Source organism: Panthera tigris, chromosome D4 (assembly GCF_018350195.1).
Source record: "Panthera tigris isolate Pti1 chromosome D4, P.tigris_Pti1_mat1.1, whole genome shotgun sequence".
NCBI classification, from domain to species: Eukaryota; Metazoa; Chordata; class Mammalia; order Carnivora; family Felidae; genus Panthera; species Panthera tigris.
The window spans coordinates 85,239,537-85,259,563 of NC_056672.1; the positions used below are offsets into that span (position 1 = coordinate 85,239,537).

General features: G+C 45.7%; 1 protein-coding gene across 3 annotated transcripts in view; it reads left to right on the forward strand.

Annotated features, from left to right (window-relative positions):
- The window catches only part of GARNL3 (GTPase activating Rap/RanGAP domain like 3), a 149,304-nt gene that overhangs the window by 25,894 nt on the left and 103,383 nt on the right, over positions 1-20,027 (forward strand). For all 3 annotated transcript variants that reach the window (XM_042965070.1, XM_042965071.1, XM_007094420.3), the window contains exon 3: positions 12,522-12,591. In XM_042965070.1, the coding sequence (XP_042821004.1) occupies positions 12,522-12,591 (70 nt within the window). The remainder of the gene's footprint in view (positions 1-12,521; positions 12,592-20,027) is intronic.

Below are 20,027 nucleotides of genomic sequence, written 5' to 3' on the forward strand. Positions count from 1 at the left end.
AGGCTGTGTGCCGTGAGCACAGAGCCCAAGGCAGGACTTGAACCCACGAAACCATGAGATCGTGACCTGAGCCAAAACCAAAAGTTGGACGCTTAACTGACTGAGCCACCCAAGTGCCCCCACGTAGATACGTATTTAAGCTTAAGGACAAGGTTCTGTATTTCCTCTGTCTGACATTTTTAAAGAACTTTTTGTGCTATAATTTAACGTGCAGTAAACGGCAAGGATCCTAAGTGTACAGTGGGATGAGTCGGGCACTTGCATCTTGTCCGCTTTTTAATGTCACAGTGCCCGTCACTTGCACCTGCTTATTGAAAGACACCAAGCACCGGGTGTAGGAAACGTGAACTTCATGAACCGACGACTAGCGAACGAGGTCACGGTTCTTGCATCGTGATGGCTCCCATCGTGTTTGCTTTGTTCGCTCATAATACTGGCATCGTATTCATCTCTGAAATGAATTTGCTGATATTAACCTGAGGCAACACGTACAATATTTTCATCTCTGACTCAAAACAAATTTCCTGAGTCTGCTGTCTACTGGAGCTCACTTCCAGCAGCAGCCGATAGCGAGACTGAGAACACACGGGGGTGCTCTCCTGGCCCCACCCTGGAGAAAGTCATGAAGCAGCCTGTGTGCTCTCCCTACCCAGTCTAGCTCACCCGACCCTCCTGTGTTACTCCTGGACCCTTGTAAAGAAGAAAAGCCCTAGGGGACATGAGGCCCTCCTCAGATATTTGACAGGCCTGCCTATAGAAGTGATCTTGGTTGTTTTTTGTTTTTTTTTCCAAATCTTTCTTAACGTTTTTATTTATTTCTGAGAGACCGAGAGGCAGAGTGCAAGCAGGGGAGGGGCAGAGAGAGAGAAGGAGACGCAGAATCCAAAACAGGCTTCAGGCTCTGAGCTGTCAGCACAGAGCCTGAGAGCAGGGCTCAAACTCACCAGCCATGAGATCGTGACTTCAGCTGAAGTCAGACACTTAACCAACTGAGCCACCCAGGTGCCCCATCTTAACTTATTTTATATGGCCTCAAAGGGTGAACTGGCTTGTTTCATTCCTTCCCCCCTCCCTCCCTCTCTTTCTCTTTTTCTCTCTTTCTCCCTCCCCTTCCCGTTCCCCTTCCCCTTCCCCTTCCCATCCCCCTTCCCATCATTCAGTACAACCCCAGTAAGAGCTGACTCTGTGCCAAGTATTATGTTAGGTGCTAAGGATTTTACATTGAGCAAAACCAAGGAAGATCCTGCCAGTGTAAGATTTATAGTCTAGTGGGAGAGGCAGACGTTAATCCAATCCCTTCTTTGGAATTTCTAGACTGGGAGCAGGGAGTGAGTCGGGAAGAAAAAGGAGTTTAGAGAGGGCATTCCAGGTCTGAAGATAAGAAGCTAAGAAACTGCTCATGAGCTGAAGGAAAAGGAAGAAAGGTAGAGTGTTTGAAGTGCTGAGTTGGGGCGCGGGCAGGTCCCACAGTGGCCGGGGGTGCGGGGCGGGTAAGTAATGGTAAAGAAATTAAGGAAAAAATGAAAGGGTGAAGATGTAGGACCAGCTAGTGGAAATTCAGATGTGATGGACTTCAGTTCACTCCAGGAGAAAACGGTTTCTCCCTTCCCAAGAATGGAGGGCCTTGGGGCAAACTGTGTTTGTGATCACTAACGGTGTGTAAGTAGTGTCTGGTAGAGAATACACAATCACAAATGACAGGTTGGACCCCAGATGGTCCTTACGTGTCTGGAGCTGGAAGTCTGTGGAAGTCTCTTCTATCCTAAGATTGTATGATGAAGACACAGGGAGACTGGCTAGGCCACTGTAGGCATCTCAGTTGCAGACAACGGGGACCCGTCAGACAGAGGGACTGGGAGGGAGGTGGTCACTGGTGACGTTTGAGGACTGACTGTAGATCTTGGGAGAGAGAAGTCAATGGTGCTTCGCTCCATAGGTTAGAGACTGTGAAAATAATCAACCACTGGCGGAAGTGAGAAATCACCTTCTTGGATCAGTTTTGCCAAACCCACACTAAACTGCTGGCACTTCTGGGAGAAGTAGGAAAGGTAAACGAGTGCACATGAAGCCTGGAGGTGTAAATTGGGGGCTTGTCGGTAGTACTGATATCATTGGAATGCAAAGCACAGTCTCTGCAGAAAAAAAGAGAGAGAGAAAGACTGAGCTGGTGAAAGAGACAGAGATTAGATGGTTCCATGGGGTTCTGTAGAGGAGACGCCTTCCGTTGGCATCCAGGATAGAAAATAGGTCTGCCGGCATTTCTCAGAGTCACCTTTGGAATTTATTTTGGTTAAAAAGACAGGTGCTTAGATCCCACTCCTGAAGATTCTGATCCAGGAGGTTTGGGCTGGGGACTGGGCATCTATATATGAGAGAGACAGAGAGAGAGGGACAGAGAGAGAATCCCAAGCAGACTCCTCTACATTGTCAGCACAGAGCTCGATTGTGGGGCTCAAACCTACAAACTGTGACATCATGACCTGAGCCAAAATCAAGAGTCCGGAGCTTAACCAATTGAGCCACCCAGGCACCCGGACCATAAAGACTATAAAGACCATATAGACCATAAAGACTATCTTTATGATGTGTGGTGGTGAAGGATTTCATAAGTCAGAAAAACAAAGACCAGAAAGGAAAAGATTGAACATGTTTACACTAGAATTTTTGTATTTATTTTTTTAATGTTTGTTTCTTTTTGAGAGAGAGAGACACACACACACACACGCGCACACACACACACACACACACACACACAGAGTATGAGTGGGGGAGGGGCAGAGAGAGAGGGTGACCCAGAATCCGAAGCAGGCTCCAGGCCCCAAGCTGTCAGCACAGAGCTCGATGTGGGGCGTAGCCTTACGAACCGCGAGATCATGACCTGAGCCAAAGTCAGACACTTAACAGACTGAGCCACCAAGGTGCCCCTGTTTTTTTATTTTTGAGAGAGGGAGTGTGTGCAAGCAGGGAAGGGGAGGGACAGAAGTTCCAAAGCAGGCTCTGTGCTGACAGCAGAGAGCCCGATGTGGGGCTTGAACTCACAAATCAGATCACAGCCTAAGCCAAAGGGGGATGCTGCTTAACTGACTGAGCCACCCAGGCGCCCCATAGCATTTTTAAATTTCTGCATGGTAAAAGATACCAGGAGCAAATTTTTGAAAGAAAAACCACTGTTTTAAAGAAGACATCTGTGCTCTTTTTTTTAACCAAAAAGGGTTGGTATTCAGAGTATACAAATAATTCTTAGAAATCAACTAGGAAAAGACCAACAACCTACAGAAGGGGAGTGGGCAGAGGATCAGGAATATTGTACATCCTAGAAAAGGTAGCCCATAGAGCTAATAAGCAAAGGAAAGGATGTCTAGGCTCGTGTTATCAGGGGAGTTAAAACTGAAACCACATCTCAGTGAGACCCTATTTCATGTCCTTCAGACTGGCCCAAACCCACCAAGTGTTAGCGAGGATGCAGAGCACCCACAACACACATGCTACAGTTGGGGGAGGAAATCGCTACTCTCGCTTTGGAAAGCAAGTTTGCAAAATGTAGAAAAAATAAACAGGCTCTTATGACCCAGCAGTTCCCCCTCCTGGGTATGTGATCTAGGGACATGATTATCGTCTTGAAGGAGAGCTGTGAAAGGATGTTCATCACAGTGTTGCTTAGAAACTGGAAACAACTGAAATGTCCAAGAGTAGGAGAATGGAAGAACGACGGTACATTAATGCAGAAGGATGCTGTACAGCCGTGTGTGTGAATGAATTAGAGCTACGGGTATCCACATGTCTAAATCTTGGCATCAGATTGTTCAACCAGAGACATTAGTTGTGGAAAGACATACCACAGTGCGGTATTTATTTGTGTAAAATTTTAAAACATGCAAAATAATATTGCATATTGTTTATGAGTAAGTACATAGGTAGTACTAATATAAAAATATGAGCCAGAAGTATATATCAAATTATTTAGTGATTGTTTCAGGGGAAGGAGAGAGGGCAGTAGGATCAAAGAGAGGTACCCCGGCGTTTCAAGTCTATCTGTAATGTTCATTATGTTATCTATTTTTCTGTGTCTTGAAGTATGTCATCATAAAACAAATTAGGGAAAAAGTTTGAGAATCAAGATGTGGAATTGGCGCTTCCCAAATTTCAGTGTGTATCTGACACCTCAGGAGATTTTGTTAAGAGGCGATTCTGTTTCATTAGGCCTGGGGTAGGGCCCGAGAGTCTGCATATCTAACCGGCTCAGGCCCAGGGCCAGTGGCGCTCTTCTGAGTCGCCAGCGTCAGAATGACCTGGGTCTTCCCTAGGATTCTTGCCACATAGGGGACTGTTCAGAAGCGCCCACCCTGGATAGCATGCGTCCCTTCGGGGCCTGGGCGCAGCCAGAGGCAGATCTTGTGCACGTCAGTGGAAAAACTCTGAGGACCTGCCGAGACAGACCTTGGAAGGATTTCCCCAAAGAAGTAAAACCTGCAAGTGATCAAGGGAGGTGTGCAGCAACATATGTTGTCTGTTGATTTTTTTTTTCCTTGAAGAAGTTCCTGTTTAACACTTTGTGGTCATACCTGTAGAGGTCTCCTGTGGACAAATTATACTGTCAGCTGGAAAGCCCTCCAGTCATGACCTTATAGGAGAGGAGAACCCAGGTCACTGAAGAGTGGGAAAGGGAGCGAGCAGATGCCCAGACATTACACTTACTGGGATCATTTGGTAGGTGGTGGTTCCCAGCTTTCCGGATGGCCGGTCTGGTGCCGAGGAAAGCACAACAGACCTCCCAGGCTTCTGCTGTGGGGCACCCGCACCTGAAGTTTGCATATGCTACTCACGAAGGCATAACAAGAGGCTGTTTTACAATTTACTATATTTGCTAGACCCAGATGTGCTTTTCTTGCACAATATTTTTCCTGTGAAACGCCGTGTACTTGAACATTTCCTGCTGAACTGTAAGTGCTGTGAGGGCAGGGTCCACACGTCTCAGGTTTAGCACCTGGCTTGCCACCTGGGATCTCATAGGTGCGCCGTAACTATTTATTGAATAAGTGAAAGAATTTGGGCTCAGATACAGTTTTTTTTTTTTAATATCTTAAAATTATTTATTTTTGAGAGAGAGAGAGAGAGCAAGCGAGCAGGGGAGGGGCCGAGAGAGAGAGAGACATAGACTCCGAAGCAGGCTCCAGACTCCGAGCTGTCAGCACAGAGCCCGATGAGGGGCTCGAAGCCACAAACCGTGAGATCATGACCTGAGCCGAAGTCGGACGCTTAACCGACTGAGCCACCCAGGCGCCCCTCAGATAATTTTTTTAAATGAAACTTTTTATTTTTGAGAGAATCATAGATTCATATAAAGTTGTAAGAAATAACACAGAGAGGGACACCTGGCTGGCTTAGTCGGTAGAGCTCATGACTTGATCTCGGGATCATGAGTTCAAGCCCCATGCAGCGGCTTAAGGAGAAAAAAAAAAAACAGAGAGAGATCCCATGTGCCCTTTACCCAGTTCCCCCCAAGGTAGCATCTTATGTCACTATCATACAGTGTATCACAACCACAAAGTTGTCGTGGATACAGTCTGCTGGTCCTAGATTTCCTGTTTTACGTGCAGTTCTGTGGTATGGCTGGGTCTGGTTACCCACCACCACAGGCAAGGTACAAAAAGGCTCCATCACCGCAGGGTGCCTCATGTAGCCCTTTATAACCATGCCCACCTCCCTAACCTTGTCATTTCGAGAATGTTATATAAACGGAACCACACACAATGTAACCTCTTAGGATTGGCTTTTTTCTACGCACCATAATCCCCTGGAGATTGGTGCAAGTTGTTGCATTTTCCAGTAGTTTGTTCCTTTAATTACTGAGCAATACTCCCTGGGATGGATATACCGTAGTTTGTTTAACCATTTGCCCTTTCAAGGACTTCTAGGATTTTCCCAGCTTGGGGCTTTTCCGCAGAAAGCTGCTGGGAAACATTTGTGTACAGATTTTTGTGCCTATCCACTTTCATTTCTCCAGGATAAATGCCCAAGGGTGCAATTACTGGGTCATATGGGTGAACTGCACGTTTAATTTTATAAGTCACTGCCAAACTGTTTCCCAAAGAGGCTCAGCTTACCATGTGACATTCCCACCGCAGTGTGTGAGAGGTCCGGCTGCTCCTGTCCTCACCAGTATTTGGTGTGGTTGCTGTTTTTTTTTATTTAGAAAATTTTAGAGGCGGTGGTAGAGATCGTTACTAAGAGAAACCTTGCAGGGAATTGTAAGACTTCATTAATAGTAGAGAACCAGATGAATTCTGGGGACATATGTCTTTGTTGGAAACTTAGTGAGTACGTAAATATTCTAGGAGGAATGCATTCCAGAATGTTGGAGAAAAGAGGATTTGAATGAGAAAGGTGATGAGTAACAGTGAAAGTAACATCAGATGCACCGAAAGAGATGTTTCAGAATAGCTAATTCGGGGGTGGGGGAAAGGGGAATGAGAAGGAAGCAGGGACCCACCTGAGCTTAAGCAGAGCAAAGGTGAGCAGACATTATCATTCGTTTATTCATGATTCATTTATTCAACAAATATGTACTGAGCAGCCTGCTATGAGGCAGGTACTCTGTAAGACGCACAGGGCCTGGTGGTGGTGACCAAGATAGATAAGGTCTGTGGGGTTTAGAATAACGAACATTTATTTAGTGGCTACTATGTCAGGTGTTGTGCTTTTAATCCCCCCGTGGAGGCAGATGTTATTTTAAGCCCATGTCATAGATGAGGAAAGAGGTTCAGGGAGGGTAAGTAACTTGCCTGAGGTCACAGAGCCAGTGTGCCAAAGAGATCCAAATCCGGGCACGCGTGTCTGACCACCTTATGGCTGGTGGAATTTGCTAAGGGTGTGGTAAACTTAAGATCCTGGTCCACAGAGCACATGGTACCTGCAACCCCAGCAACACGGTAGGGGAACAGGGTGCTGTCTGAAGCAAGAATCAAGGGGCTCTGATTTCCAGGGCTCCTTTCACTCAACAGATCTTCCTGCTTAATTCCTTCTTCCTGGTATCTTAAGTGTCTTCAAACGAGGACAGAATTCTTCCATTTCACCCCTGGAAATTAATGTATAATTGCATCTCTGCTTTTTCGGTGTTGCTTATCTTCAAGAGAGACAACTGGTCCCTTATGTGCAATAAGCTGTTCTAGTTCCTGGTGTTTAGAAGCTCAGGCTCCCTCCACGCCTCAGTCTGTAGTCTGGCACATTTTTTAGCCTCTCTGTTCCTCAAATAGGGGAATCTCTTCCATCTGTCTATTACTCTTTGCTTATCAAGGGGGCTGAGGCATTGTCCTGGAGCTCCTGACATTGAACTCTGCCATCAGTAGGCTTCTGAAAAACTGCCTGTTGCCTTTCACAAATTCTCTCTGCTGATCCAGGAAGAGTCCCCGTGCTGGCTTTAACTATTCCAGCAGGGCTAGAAATGACTGAGGCCTGGACTGGTGGGGTTCTGGCCTGTCGTTAAGGTGAGTCACTAAGCTCCAGGTCAGTCGAGTAAGAACCTGTATCATTGAGTGTCCGCTTCTTTTCTTTCCTTATTTAGTTTGACTCTTTGGAGGGGGTTGTCCTGCCTTCCGAGAACCTGACTTATATAATGGTAATTTTTCTAGCCTCTTTGTGGGGCTGGAAATCTGTGCTCCCATCCCTGGCCTTATTTAGAGACGTGACATGAAGGTCCTCAGCTCTGTACACGCTTGCAAAACATGATCCGGCATCCTCACACATTAGTTTTGCTAAAACAGTTTATTTAGAGCCCAGACCACACTGCATGTGAAGAACTTGAACTCTCTGGTTCTTTTTTGCACCTGCCTTGTGCTGGTGACATGTTCTTGGGTCCTAAGTATTTTCTAGGTGAGGTCGCACTGCTAGGGCAACCCTTTTAGGGAGGAGATGTCATGCTGAGCTGTGATGCTATACTTAGCCTTGCCCTGGGAGGCCTACTGCTTGGCCCCAAGCCTCCTCTTCTGCTGCAAGGTTGGCGGGGGAGTGGTCTTATTTAAAACTCTGGAAAAAGCGCGTAATCATTTATGGCAAATGTCCCTTCCCAGGGCTCTAACAACCTAAGAATTGATACTCCTAATAAGAGCAGTAATAATAGCTAACACTGGGGCGCCTGGGTGGCTCAGTCGGTTGAGCATCCGACCTCGGCACAGGTCATGATCTCATGGTCTGTGAGTTCAAGCCCCACATTGGGCTCTGTACTGACACCTCAGAGCCCGGAGCCTGCTTCAGATTCTGTGTCTCCCTCTCTCTGACCCACCCCCATTCATGCTCTGTCTCTCTCTGTCTCAAAAATAAATAAACATTTAAAAAAAAAAGCTAACACTAATTGAGTAGTTTTTATGTGACAGACCTTGTGCTTAAAATAAACTTTTATTCTAATTTATTCTTTCTAACCCTGTTAAGTAGGCGATACCAACAACCACATTTTATCCAGGAGGGAACTATTGCCCAGAGAGGTTAAGGACTTATATCTGTGACTGAAGCACCTGCCCCTAAGGACCATATCACCCGTATGTCCTCCCATTAGTAGAAAACAAACAAGGCCTTGTCCTTCCTTATAAAAGTGCTGCAGAATGGTTAACGGGTTTCCCTGGGATTCCAGAGTCGTCTGGAAGAGCAGTATTTTTCAAAACACTGTCTGTGGACCACCTGTATCAGAATTCTCCCGGCTGCTTGTTAGAGTCGCAGACGAGCTGAATCACAGCCTCTGGGAATAGGGCCAGGGAACCTGCATTTTTAGAAAGCTTCCCCCAGGGATTCTGGTGGACTTGAGTATTTCCATTGGCTTATTAATCACAGTTTATGGGTAGGCCTGAAACCAACAAAAAGGATCTGTGAGGCTGCATGGCAGTGGCCGGGCAAACTTTCTCTGTAAAAAGGCCAGGTAGTACATAGCTTGAGCTTTGTGGCCCATGCAGTCTCTGTTGCAGCTACTCAATTCGGCCTTTGTGATGCCAAAGCCGTTGCAGACTACCTGTATCCAGAGGGCACGGCTGTGTGCGAATAAAACTTTGTTCGCAGTAACGGGCAGTTGGGGGGCCACTGTTTGCTCACCCCGGAGAGTTGTCCTGGCCCACCAGCCCTCTGACAACCCCTTTTTGCGGGAGTTACCCTTCCCCTGTCTGTTACCTGTGGAGAGCTTTATCTGTTAAGGTAAAATCACCTGTTGTAATAAACTCTGAGTCTTAGTGCCATAAAATAAGAAAAGTTATTTTTCACTCACATCATGTGGGATCTTCTCTGTGGTCACCAAGCCTCCTTCATGTTGTGGCTTCACCCCCCGCTTGGTCTTCATTGCCCTCTCCATTCAACCAGTGGATGAGGAAAGAGAGCAAGGACTATTTGTGGAAGAGGTACCCATCATTTCTACCCACACTGCACTGGCCAGAACTCTTACTGTCTGGAGTCCAAAACCCATGAATTCTCAAAGCCTGTGAAGCCCTTGGTCTCTAGACGCTCTCTGTTTGCTTCTTGTGTGTGAAATCCATCTGGCTCTTGCCCGGGTTCGTCTCTTCTTTGTAAAAAACCTTGCTAAGGTCGGCCAGTGGCAGCCATGCACAGCATCACTGCTCTGTCCAGCCACTTTCCCTAGGGCTGCAGGTCCGCCTTCTACATTACCGTGGGTGTAAGTTTCATCCACATTTTGCCACCTTGTTACGTAGATCTCCATTTTCCCAGCCTCTGAAATCAATTTCCTTACTGGCAGCTGCCTGCCTACCAGGCCGGTGCCACAGATAGTAGGTTGTTGATATGGGAGCACCCCACTTGCAAGATACCTACTTCCATATGACTTTGGGTGACACCGCAGCTTTAACGGGTAAACCTAAATTCTAAGGGACGGACACACTCAGTGTTTAGTTCTTGCTCACATCATATTCTAATACGGAGGCTCTTGGAGGTGTGGCCTTCTGCTTCGTCTTTCAGAGACCCAGGTGTTTTTGGGTCTCTGCCCTCCTGGGGGTCCTTGCAGCCCTCCCCACCCGCTGGCCAAGGGGAAGGAAAGTAAGACGTCCCATGGGATGTGCCTGGAAGTGGTGCCCATATCCTCTTTGCCAGAGCCCAGTCATGCAGTCACACTGCAAGAGGCTTGGGACACGTAGTCTAGTGACAAGCCCAAGAGGAAAACAGATTAAGGTTTGGCGTGCACATAGCAGTGTCTCCTTCCTGGGCCAGAGCTGTCTGGACGGATGGAACAATGACCATGGGCTTATGAGAGAGAATGTCAGCCTTCGTGCCCACGAGGGGTGCTCTCGGGCATTAGCTAGTTAGATCCAAATGGTGTGCGAAGATCTCCACTAATACAACAAACGTGTCCCGCATGTCCACTCTGTGCCGAGCAGTAGGCCAGGCGTGGGGACCTGCAGGAGAACAAAGTTCCTCTTGGAGCTCCGGGTGACCTCTTCAATCACATCTCCTGTGCTGGGTCCGAAGGGGCCAGAGAGCCTGGGGACGGCATAGGGGAGCCAGGAGGGTTTCATAACGAGGCGGTTTGAGTGCCTCCTGAGGCCACAGAAGTGCACCCCATATAGTTCAGCCTGGCTCCCACCATCAGCAGGCACTGTCTCTGCAGTGTATTGGGGGAGATGTAATTAGAGGGGGAAAAGGACAACCGATAGCAGATGTTCTGTTTATCTCTCTCCTGGTTGTTTTCATAGGACACTGCTTTCCCACTATGAAGCTTCTGAGGATGTGATTGCCCCAGGACACAGACCCGTCATCTTTGTCGAGTTACTTTCTGGCTGTTGGCAAAGTTAGGGAGCTGGCACTGTGTCTTAGAACACCCTCGGTGGTGCTGAGAGCAGCCTGGAGAGGGGCCCAGAGCCCAGCATGTTTGTTCTTTTCATGATATTGGCCATTCGTGTTAGAAACTGCTGCTATTGATGGTGGGCTGGTGGCCCCACTAAAACTGAAGAGGTGGGCCGAGCCAGACAGACAGAGCTTTCTGTCATCAGCCACTGGGCGTCCACTCTCTGCCTGATCTCCGGCTGGTGCTTAGACACTCCTGTCACTGGAGCCTCCTCTCTCGGTTATGCAGGGCCACCAGGGAAGGATCCTGAAACTGTTATGTAGGGCAATGGCAGATTCTCCAGGAGGGTTTTGAAAATGGACATAGAGGACATATTTCATACAGACCAGAAGTTTTAAATCTCTGGGGACAGAAAATCCTGTCACTGAAAGCAGGACGGTTGCCTGGGTAATATCTAGGACACTCTTCCAAGCTGCAGTCATTAATTTGTTGCACATTTTCTGCTAAGGAAGTGGAAACTACAAAAGGTTAAATTTCTCATATAAGATTAATTCAGCCATCTCTGTGAAATGGTGGAAGCAGAATACCATTAGACCCTCTAATCTCATTTCTCTCATGCTGTCTTGCTTGGAGCCTATCAAATAGTGTCCTGGCAAAGAGTCAGGTCCGTGGATGCTAAACAGCAGAGTCAGTCTCTTCCTGAGCGTGCCAAGGAGGCTGTAATGTAGAAAATGTAGCTACCTTTTAAGGAAGGATGAAAAGGTACAAGATTCACCTTTCTCTGCATGTTAGAGCCCAAACATTTTTGGATATATCAAACATGGAGCTCCCGTGCAGTTCTGTTTTCTACGTTTCAGTAGGAGTTATTTGCATGACCTCTGAGGACAAGACTTGTTAAAGCTGCTTGCATTTGTGAATCTCCGGTGGTTTCAGGAGCACTGCCTGGGGTCCTAAATATACTACCTCGTGGATAAGATATGTATCTTTTGAGTGTGTAACTATACATTCAAGATGTAAATGCAGTAAGAGTTTCACCCGTGTCTTAATTGCTCTTCTCCACAATGCATGTGATTTTTCTTATCTGATTTAAGCCTCCTGGGGGTGGGGGGTGGGAGAGGCATTAGCTACCGTTATATAAAAACTAAATATCCTTGAAGTTAGGTTTTTAGATTTTTCTGTCAGGGCTGCTCTCTTTTTTTCACATTGTCATATTGTCATAAATTAAAGCGGGGCGGGGGGGGGGTGTTGGGGAGGGGCCTACCAGGATTTTGAAGTTTTTCCCTCCTATTTCAAGTTTCATTTCTGCCATATAGCATCAAATAATGCTGGTTATTTTTATGTTGAACATGTGGGACAAAGAGGCTCTCTTAAACGAAAGATAATTGCAAGCTTTGTCCCTGGCCTCAAGTTTACTGCAGGGTTTCTCATCCCCTTTGGTTATACAGAAATGAAATTATAAACCACCGGTCGCCTTGGAAATTTCAATCGATTCCAAATGACTAAATATTTAATTCAATCATTGCCTATACTCGCAGGGATGACTCGGGTGTTTTTCTTTTTACTGAGGGCTCCAGGAAGCTGGGCACTGCAATGGCTGCTGAGGACTGTGTCTGTGGCGAGGAGGCTCCCCTGCAGTGAGGAGCTGGGGCGAGCCTGTTCCATAGCAGCCCTTTTTGCAAATGGTAGTGGATTTTTGCAGAAGGTTTGTGGCCAGATCGCTATGTATAATACTGATGAAGCATTTTTGTTCCAGCTCTGTCTCGGAAGACCTAGGCTGTAGACGTGGGGATTTCAGTAGGAAACATTATGGATCTGTGGAGCTGGTAAGTTTACACTGTCTGTTCAGTGGTAGTACATTGATTTAGATTTAGAGCATCGCCAAGCTCATCAGATCTTTTGTTGTCTATTTACTGTCAGACCATGTGGGTACAGTATAAGGCTTGGACGGGAAGAAATGACTGTTGAAAGGCCATAAAAATCCGATCATCTTTATCTACTTGTTTTTATTGTCACGTACTCTTAATCTGTGTCTCCCAGTCTGTTAAAAATATGTTGTGGCTTGGTATTTTTCTCTGGTGTATAAAATTGGGGTATGTAATTCAGTTAAATGATTAATGAATTACGAGAGGCAGCATTGGGTTTTTGTATTATCTTATTCTTAAAAGTTTACACACCTCGTTTCTGAGGTTTAAATGTTATTGAAGGACTTATTCTGATTTTCTGTACCTTTGCTTTCTGGATATATGTGATAGGAGTTAGAATATTGATGAGATTTTTTTTTCTTCCTATTAAAAGTATATTTGTTGGGCTAGATAAATGACTTTAATAGACGATAGATATGCGGAATGAAAACATACACATTTTCCTTATGAGAGACATTGGGTTTATGTTATGATTTTTGGAAAGAGTATGCTTTCATTTTAAAAGAGGAATAGTGAAGGCATATTTTAGCCTCAATTTTTTAAAGACAGAATTGTGATTTTGGTCCCCCATGGAAATTTGAACAAATTTTCAGGAAAATGTGCTCGTGGAATTCTCTTGATTATTATCTAACACTATTAAAAACATTAAATTTATTATTTCTATTTACAAAAAAAATGAGTTGCTTGGATCCATTTGTGTCGAACCCAGTTATCCTCCACTAATACATGCTGCATTCTTGCAGGGCTTAAGTAGTAGGAAAAATTATACCAGAGTTGTGTACCGGTAGCATTTTATTTGAACTCCAGCTTATCTTACAGACTTGACTGTATTATCTGGCCCAGGGCTGAGTAGTCTTGAAAATATAAACTAAGTAAAAGGTTTGGTCCTTGTTCTTAAGGAGCTTACTGTCTTGAGCTGGGCAGATAAGATACGTGAAATATCTAAAAAATGAATTTAGTCACATAAAAGACACGTTGATTGACTCAATCAGTGCATGTTCTGGGTCAGTCATCGGTGGCACCGGGCCAGCTCAGACCACCGCCTCTCCCGAAGGAGCACGTGTGTCACTGTAATTCGGGGCGGGAACTGGTAAATACCGGGAGAGGGATACAGATAGGGCACGGTGGGGGTTAAGAGAAGGGAGGGTGTGACCCTTCCTGGCCAGGGATCTTACGGAAGCAGCCTGGAAGGCCTCACACAGGCTGTCTAACGCGGGTTGGTGGTGAAAGAAGATCGACAGTAGATGTTGGCCAGCAATGTGATTCTTGGCGGTGCTGTATTCCAAGGGCAGTGAGCAAGTGGCCCTGCCTAGCAGACAGTGTGAGGCAGCAGAGCCGAGTGGTACAGAGCCGGCAGACTTTGAAATCGGGCCGGCTCCGCATACTGGCTCCACCACCCACCGTTGTCTGGGAGCTTCTCTGAACCCCCGTGGTACCAAAGAACACATGCTCTGAAGTCGTGCCTGTTTCATCATTTCCTAGCTGTATGATCTTGGACTTCTTTTGGCCCCCGCTTTCTCATCTGTGGGGATATATTATTATATAAATGGAGATATTAATATTATCTGCCTCATAGAGTTGTCGGGAGGATTGAATGAGATGGCACGCAGAAGCACAGTTGCTGTTAGGTAGCCGTCTGTGGTGGTATAGATAAAATTTGGCGATAAACGTAGAACCGTGACTCTCACTCAGGTAAAGACTTTGAACCTGATCCAGTAAGTCATTCGGAGCTCTTATAAACAGTGAGAGTGGTGTTTGGGGAGAAAACAAAGTCATGAAAGTCAGATTATTTATTCACTTACTTATTTAAATGTTTATTTTTGAGAGAGAGCATGCGTGCTGGTGGGGGAGGGGCAGAGAGAGAGGGAGACAGAGGATCTGAAGCGGGCTCTGTGCTGACAGCAGAGAGCCTGTTACGGGGCTGGAACTCATGAGCCGTGAGATCATGACCTGAGCTGAAGTCAGACACTTAACTGATCTCCCAGACCCCCCAAAGATGACCCTTTGTAGACTTGTGGGAACCACACACTGTCAGGTTGGGGAGGTACTTGAGTGTAGTGGTTCTCAAACTTGAGCAGCCACCTGCATCACATGGAGAGTTTATCACAACGGGCTGCTGGGCCCCATCCCCAGAATTTCCAATCCAGTAGGTCTGGGGTTAACCCAGAACGTGCATTTCTAGCAAGTTCCCAGAGGATGGTGATGTTTCCAGTCCCAGGATCACGCTTGAAGAAACCCTGCGTTGGCGAGCCCTAGACTAGCCATCGTCATCCCCAGCCTGAAGAGGCAGCTCACTGGCTAAAATTCTTCCTTCCATTTGTTCAGATTTTTACTCTGGAGCCATGAGTGCGCGCGTGTGTGTGTGTGTGTGTGTGTGTGTGTGTGTGTGTGTGTGTAGTTGACTTTTTGAATATTATAAAGTAAATTTTAAATACATTTAAAAATTCCAATAATGGGAATTAGGTGGTTCACTTGGTGAAGCATCAGAGTTGATTTGGGCTCAGGTCATAATCTTGAGGTTTGTGAGTTCAAGCCCCATGTCGGGTTCTGCACCCACAGCATGGACCCTGCTTAAGGTTTTCTCTGCCCCTCTCTCTGCTCCTCTTTCACTTGCATGCATTCTCTCTCTCTGTCTCTCTCTCATAACAAATAAATAAGCATTACAAAAAATCCATGTGTCATTCCTCTGCCCTGCAGCCCCTTTTTTCATCTCCTTCGGGTACCTTGCAGTCTTTAGAGCTACTCACCTCATTCCCACATAGTTGTAATCAATTATATGTATAATTATATGTATAATTTTACATTTCTCTCTTTTTTTCATTCAGCTATATTTTGTAAATGTCTTTTTTTTTTTTTAACGTTTATTCATTTTTGAAAGACAGAGACAGAGCGTGAGTGGAGGAGGGGCAGAGAAAGAGAGACACAGAATCCAAAGCCGGCTCCAGGCTCTGAGCTGTCAGCACAGAGCCTTGATGTGGGGCTCGAACCCACAAACTCTGAGATCATGACCCTAGCCGAAGTCGCACGCTCAGCCAGCTGAGCCACCCAGGTGCCCCTGTAGATGTCTTCTTGTTATATAGTCTCCCAGTTACCATTTTAATCATGTGGTAGCCCAACATTGCCATAGATTCTCTGGGTGCCAGTTCCCCTCCTTTTGTGCAATTAAGGTTGTGTCGACTCTTCCCTTGTTAGAAATGACAGGCACTGGTGGTTGGCATGGTTGAGACGAGTGAAATGAGCCAAGTTCCATTTTTGCCCTCTCAGGATCTCTTGAAATTCTGACTCCAGTGTTTTAAGGAAGGAGACGTTTGCTGTCCTCTGACCAACAGGCGTGATGAAATTAGTAACTGTTTTGTGGATTCTCTGGTCATGAGAAAATAAGGTTAATTTTTTTTTTTTTTTTTTTTTTTAACACACTCGGGTTGATGAATGTTGTTGGAAACTCAATAAAGCTTGGGCATCCTGAAACTCAAAGTTGGTAAAAGGGTGGCCAGCAGCCTGTAAAATTGAAATTTTTGCATAGACTTCTTTTGACCTTGACCGAATGAGGTAGAAAGAAGTCCTTGTGAAGAACCAAACTTGGCTGTTCACATCAACGGTGAGGATAGGTTTCGGGGCTCAGTTGGCTTGATTTAAATTGGGCGTACGCTTGGTGAGCGAGAACGTGGAAGCTCAGACCTTTACGAGAAGGCTCACGGAGGGCTTCTCGGTGCTCACCCGATAACCATTTAGTGGAGGCCTGTCACCCCGCAGCAGGCCCGGTGCTAAGCCCTGAGAGGAGGGAAAAGCGGTTTCTCTGCCCTCCTGGAGCTGTGTCTGGCTTTAGGAACCTCCAGCGTTTAGTGCCCAGGCTGCTGCCTCACTGGATCCCAGCTGTTCCCTGCCTTCATCAGGGATTGTTTCCTTGCAAGGAACAAAGGCCCACTCAGTCCAGCTCAAGTCTGAGGCGATTCACGGAAGGCATGTGGGTGGGTCTCACCAAAATGAAGCTCAGCCAGCACAGCTGGGCCTCATGTGACCGGGAAGCCATCAAGCAGCTATTTTCTCGGGTTCTCTCTGGTCTGTGATTTCTCCCCTGCAAATCGGTGCCGTTCTGTCTGCGGCCCAGCTCCCCTGATGGCACAGTCACCTCTCTCCCGTCTGTTTTCCCAGTGGTGATGGTTTGTTTATTTGTTTTTTTTTTTTTTTTAATTGTGGTCAAATATGCACTACATAAAATTTAGCATTTTTAAGAGTTCACTTCAGGGGGGCAGTGAGCATATTCACAATGTTGTGCAGCTATCATCATCACCCACTATCAGAGCATTTTTCATCATCCCTGAGAGTAACTGTACCCATTAGACAACAACGCCACATTCCCCTCTCTTCCCAGCCCCTGTAACCTCTAGTCTACTTTCTGTCTCTATGAATTTGCCTATTCTAGGGACCTCACGTAAGTGGAGTGCTACTGTCTCTGTCCTTTGTGTCTGGTTTATTTCACTTGGCATGCTTTTTTCAAGGCCCATCCATGTTCTAGCATGTATCAGAATTTCTTCCCTGTCATGGATGAATTGTGTCCTTTATAGACACCACATTTGGTTTATCCATTTATCTAAATGAATACTTGGGTTGCTTGCACTTTTTTAGCTATGGTTAATAATGTTGCCATGAACGCTGGTGTGCGAGTATTTGTTTGAGTCGCTGTTTTCAAATCTTTTGGGTCTGTTAGCTAGGAGTGGAATTACTGGATCGTGTAATAATTCTATTTTTAACTCTTAGAGAATTCCCAAGCTTGTTTCCACGGTGGCCGCGCCATTTTACGTTTCCATCAGTGATGCACGAGGGTTCCACTCTCTCCACATTCTCACCCATATTGGCTCCATTTTGTTTAATAGCCATTCCAATGGATGTAGAGGGGCACCTCCTCATTGTTGTGATTGGCCTTTCGCTCGTGATTGATGATGTTGAGCATCTTTTCATGCGCTTAATGGTCATTCGTATTTCTCCTTTGGAGAAATGGTATTGAAGTTCTTTGCCCTCTTTGCCTGTTTTTTAATGGGGTTGTTTGTTTTGCTGTTGAATTGTTTGTCTTGTACTGAGTTACAGGAGTTCCTAATATATTCTAGATACTAATTCCCTTATCAGATATATGATCTTCAAATCTTTTTCTTGTTATCTTAGCTGTTTTCTTACTCTGTTGACAATATTCTTTGATGCATAGAAGTTTTTAATTTTCATGAAGTCCAATCCATCCATTTTTCCTTTTTAAAATGTTTGTTTGTTTATGTAATCTCTACACCCCACATGGGGCTCAAACTCATGCCCCCCGAGATCAAGAGCCATGTGTTCCTCCGACTGAGCCAGCCAGGTGCCCCTCATCTATTTTTTCTTTTCTTGCAGGTGCTTTCAATAGTATATTCAGGAAGTCACTGCCAAATCCAAATGTCATGAAGATTTCACCCTGTGTTTTCTTCTAAGAGCTTGATAGTTTAGGTTTATGTTTTTTGTGTTTGATCCATTTTGAATTGTTGTATGTGGTGTATGGTGTAAGGTAGGGGTCCAGCTTCATTTGATAGGTTTATGATCTATTTGGAGTTATTTCATCTGTGTTTGGAGTGACACAGGGGTCTGGCTTCATTATTTTGCATGTGGAGATCCATTTTTCCAGCCCCATTTATTGAAAAGACTGTCCTTTTGGGGTGCCTGGGTGGCTCAGTCAGTTGAGCATCCAACTCTTGATTTTGGCTCAGGGCTCATGGTTTGTGAGTTCGAGCCCCACATCAGGCTCCTCACTTGAGTGTGGAGCCTACTTGGAATTCTGTCTGTCTGTCTGTCTCTCTCTCTGTGCCCTCCCCCTGCTTGCACACACTTATTCACATGCTCACTCACTCTCAAAATAAATAAACTTAAAAAAAAAGAAAGACTGTCCTTTCCCCATTGAATGATCTTGGCACCCTTGTCTAAAATCCATTGACCGTATATGCAAGGGTTGATTTCTAGGCTTTCTCTTCCATCCTGTTAGTCTCTATGTCTGTCCTCACACCAGAGTGATATTTTAAAGTGTTGACAATACAGTGTCTTTTCTTTCCTAAAACCCTTGGCTGCACATTCAAGACCCTTTACGAAGCCCTACAAGAGCCTGTGTGATCCGGTTCTGCCTTCCTCTTCCACCTTCTCTCATGCCACTCACTCACTGTGCTTCACACATTTGGCCTTATTTTAGTCTCTAGAACGCTGTGAGTTCTTCCCTGTCCCAGGACCTTTGCACTTAAACTTCCTTCTGCCTGGAATGGGCTTCTCCGGCACTTCTCATGGCTAGTTTCAGCTTAAATGTCACCTTCTCGGGGGTGCCTGGGTGGCTCGGTCAGTTAAGCATCCAGCTTTGGCTCAGGTCATGATCTTGGGGTCCGTGTGTTTGAGCCCCATGTAGGGCTATGTGCTGATAGCTCACAGACTGGAGCCTGCTTTGGAATCTGTGTCTCTCTGCCCCTCCTCCACTCACGCTCACACATGCTCACTCTCTCTCACTCACTCTCTCTCTCTCTCTCTCTCTCTGTCTTAAAAATAAATAAACATTAAAAAAATTTAAATGTCACTTTCTCAGAGAGGCACTCTCCCTAAAGTGGTTCTCTTCTCCATGCTGTTCTCTAACTCAGCATCCTATTTCTTTTCTTAATAGTATTTAACACCCTCCATTTATTTCATTTATTTATTTACTTTCTACTCTGTCATCCACCAGGAATGAGGGTGGGAACCATGTCAGTCTTGCTCACTGTTGTATCTCTAAGACCTGGTACACACTAAACTCTTATTAAATGTTGTTTGTTACTAAATTGACTTCCAGCCCCCTAGTTTCCCCTGGTCTTACAGCCCCAATGCCCACCACCGTCTGTTCATCCTTGAGCCCTAATTTCAAATTCCAAGTAGAACAGATTGGTTCCTCTGGTTCAGGTGTCTGTCCCTGATTGACACTGTTGTGTTCGGGGAAGTGGCATCATGTGGTATAAAAACGGCCTCTTTAAAAAAAAAAAAAAAAAAAAAAAAAGACCTCTTAGACCCATCACCTCAGCACAGTTTGTGGGTGGGGCAACTTCTCTCTGAAAACGTTATAGACAAAATTCAGTTTCAAACGGCATGACCCTCCCCCCGCCAAATGGTTCTCTAACATTCCCTCATCTGGTAGATGATTTACAATCTCAAACTAAAAAACACCTGGTGAGAATTTCTTCTTCTGCCAGTGGACTGTTCTCCCTGGCACTTTTCTCAGTCCCACACACAAGGGTGTAGATTATAAACTTCCTAAAAATAGAAAGCGTGGCTCTTTAGTTACCACTGTCTGCCTAGCACCAAGCAGAGTA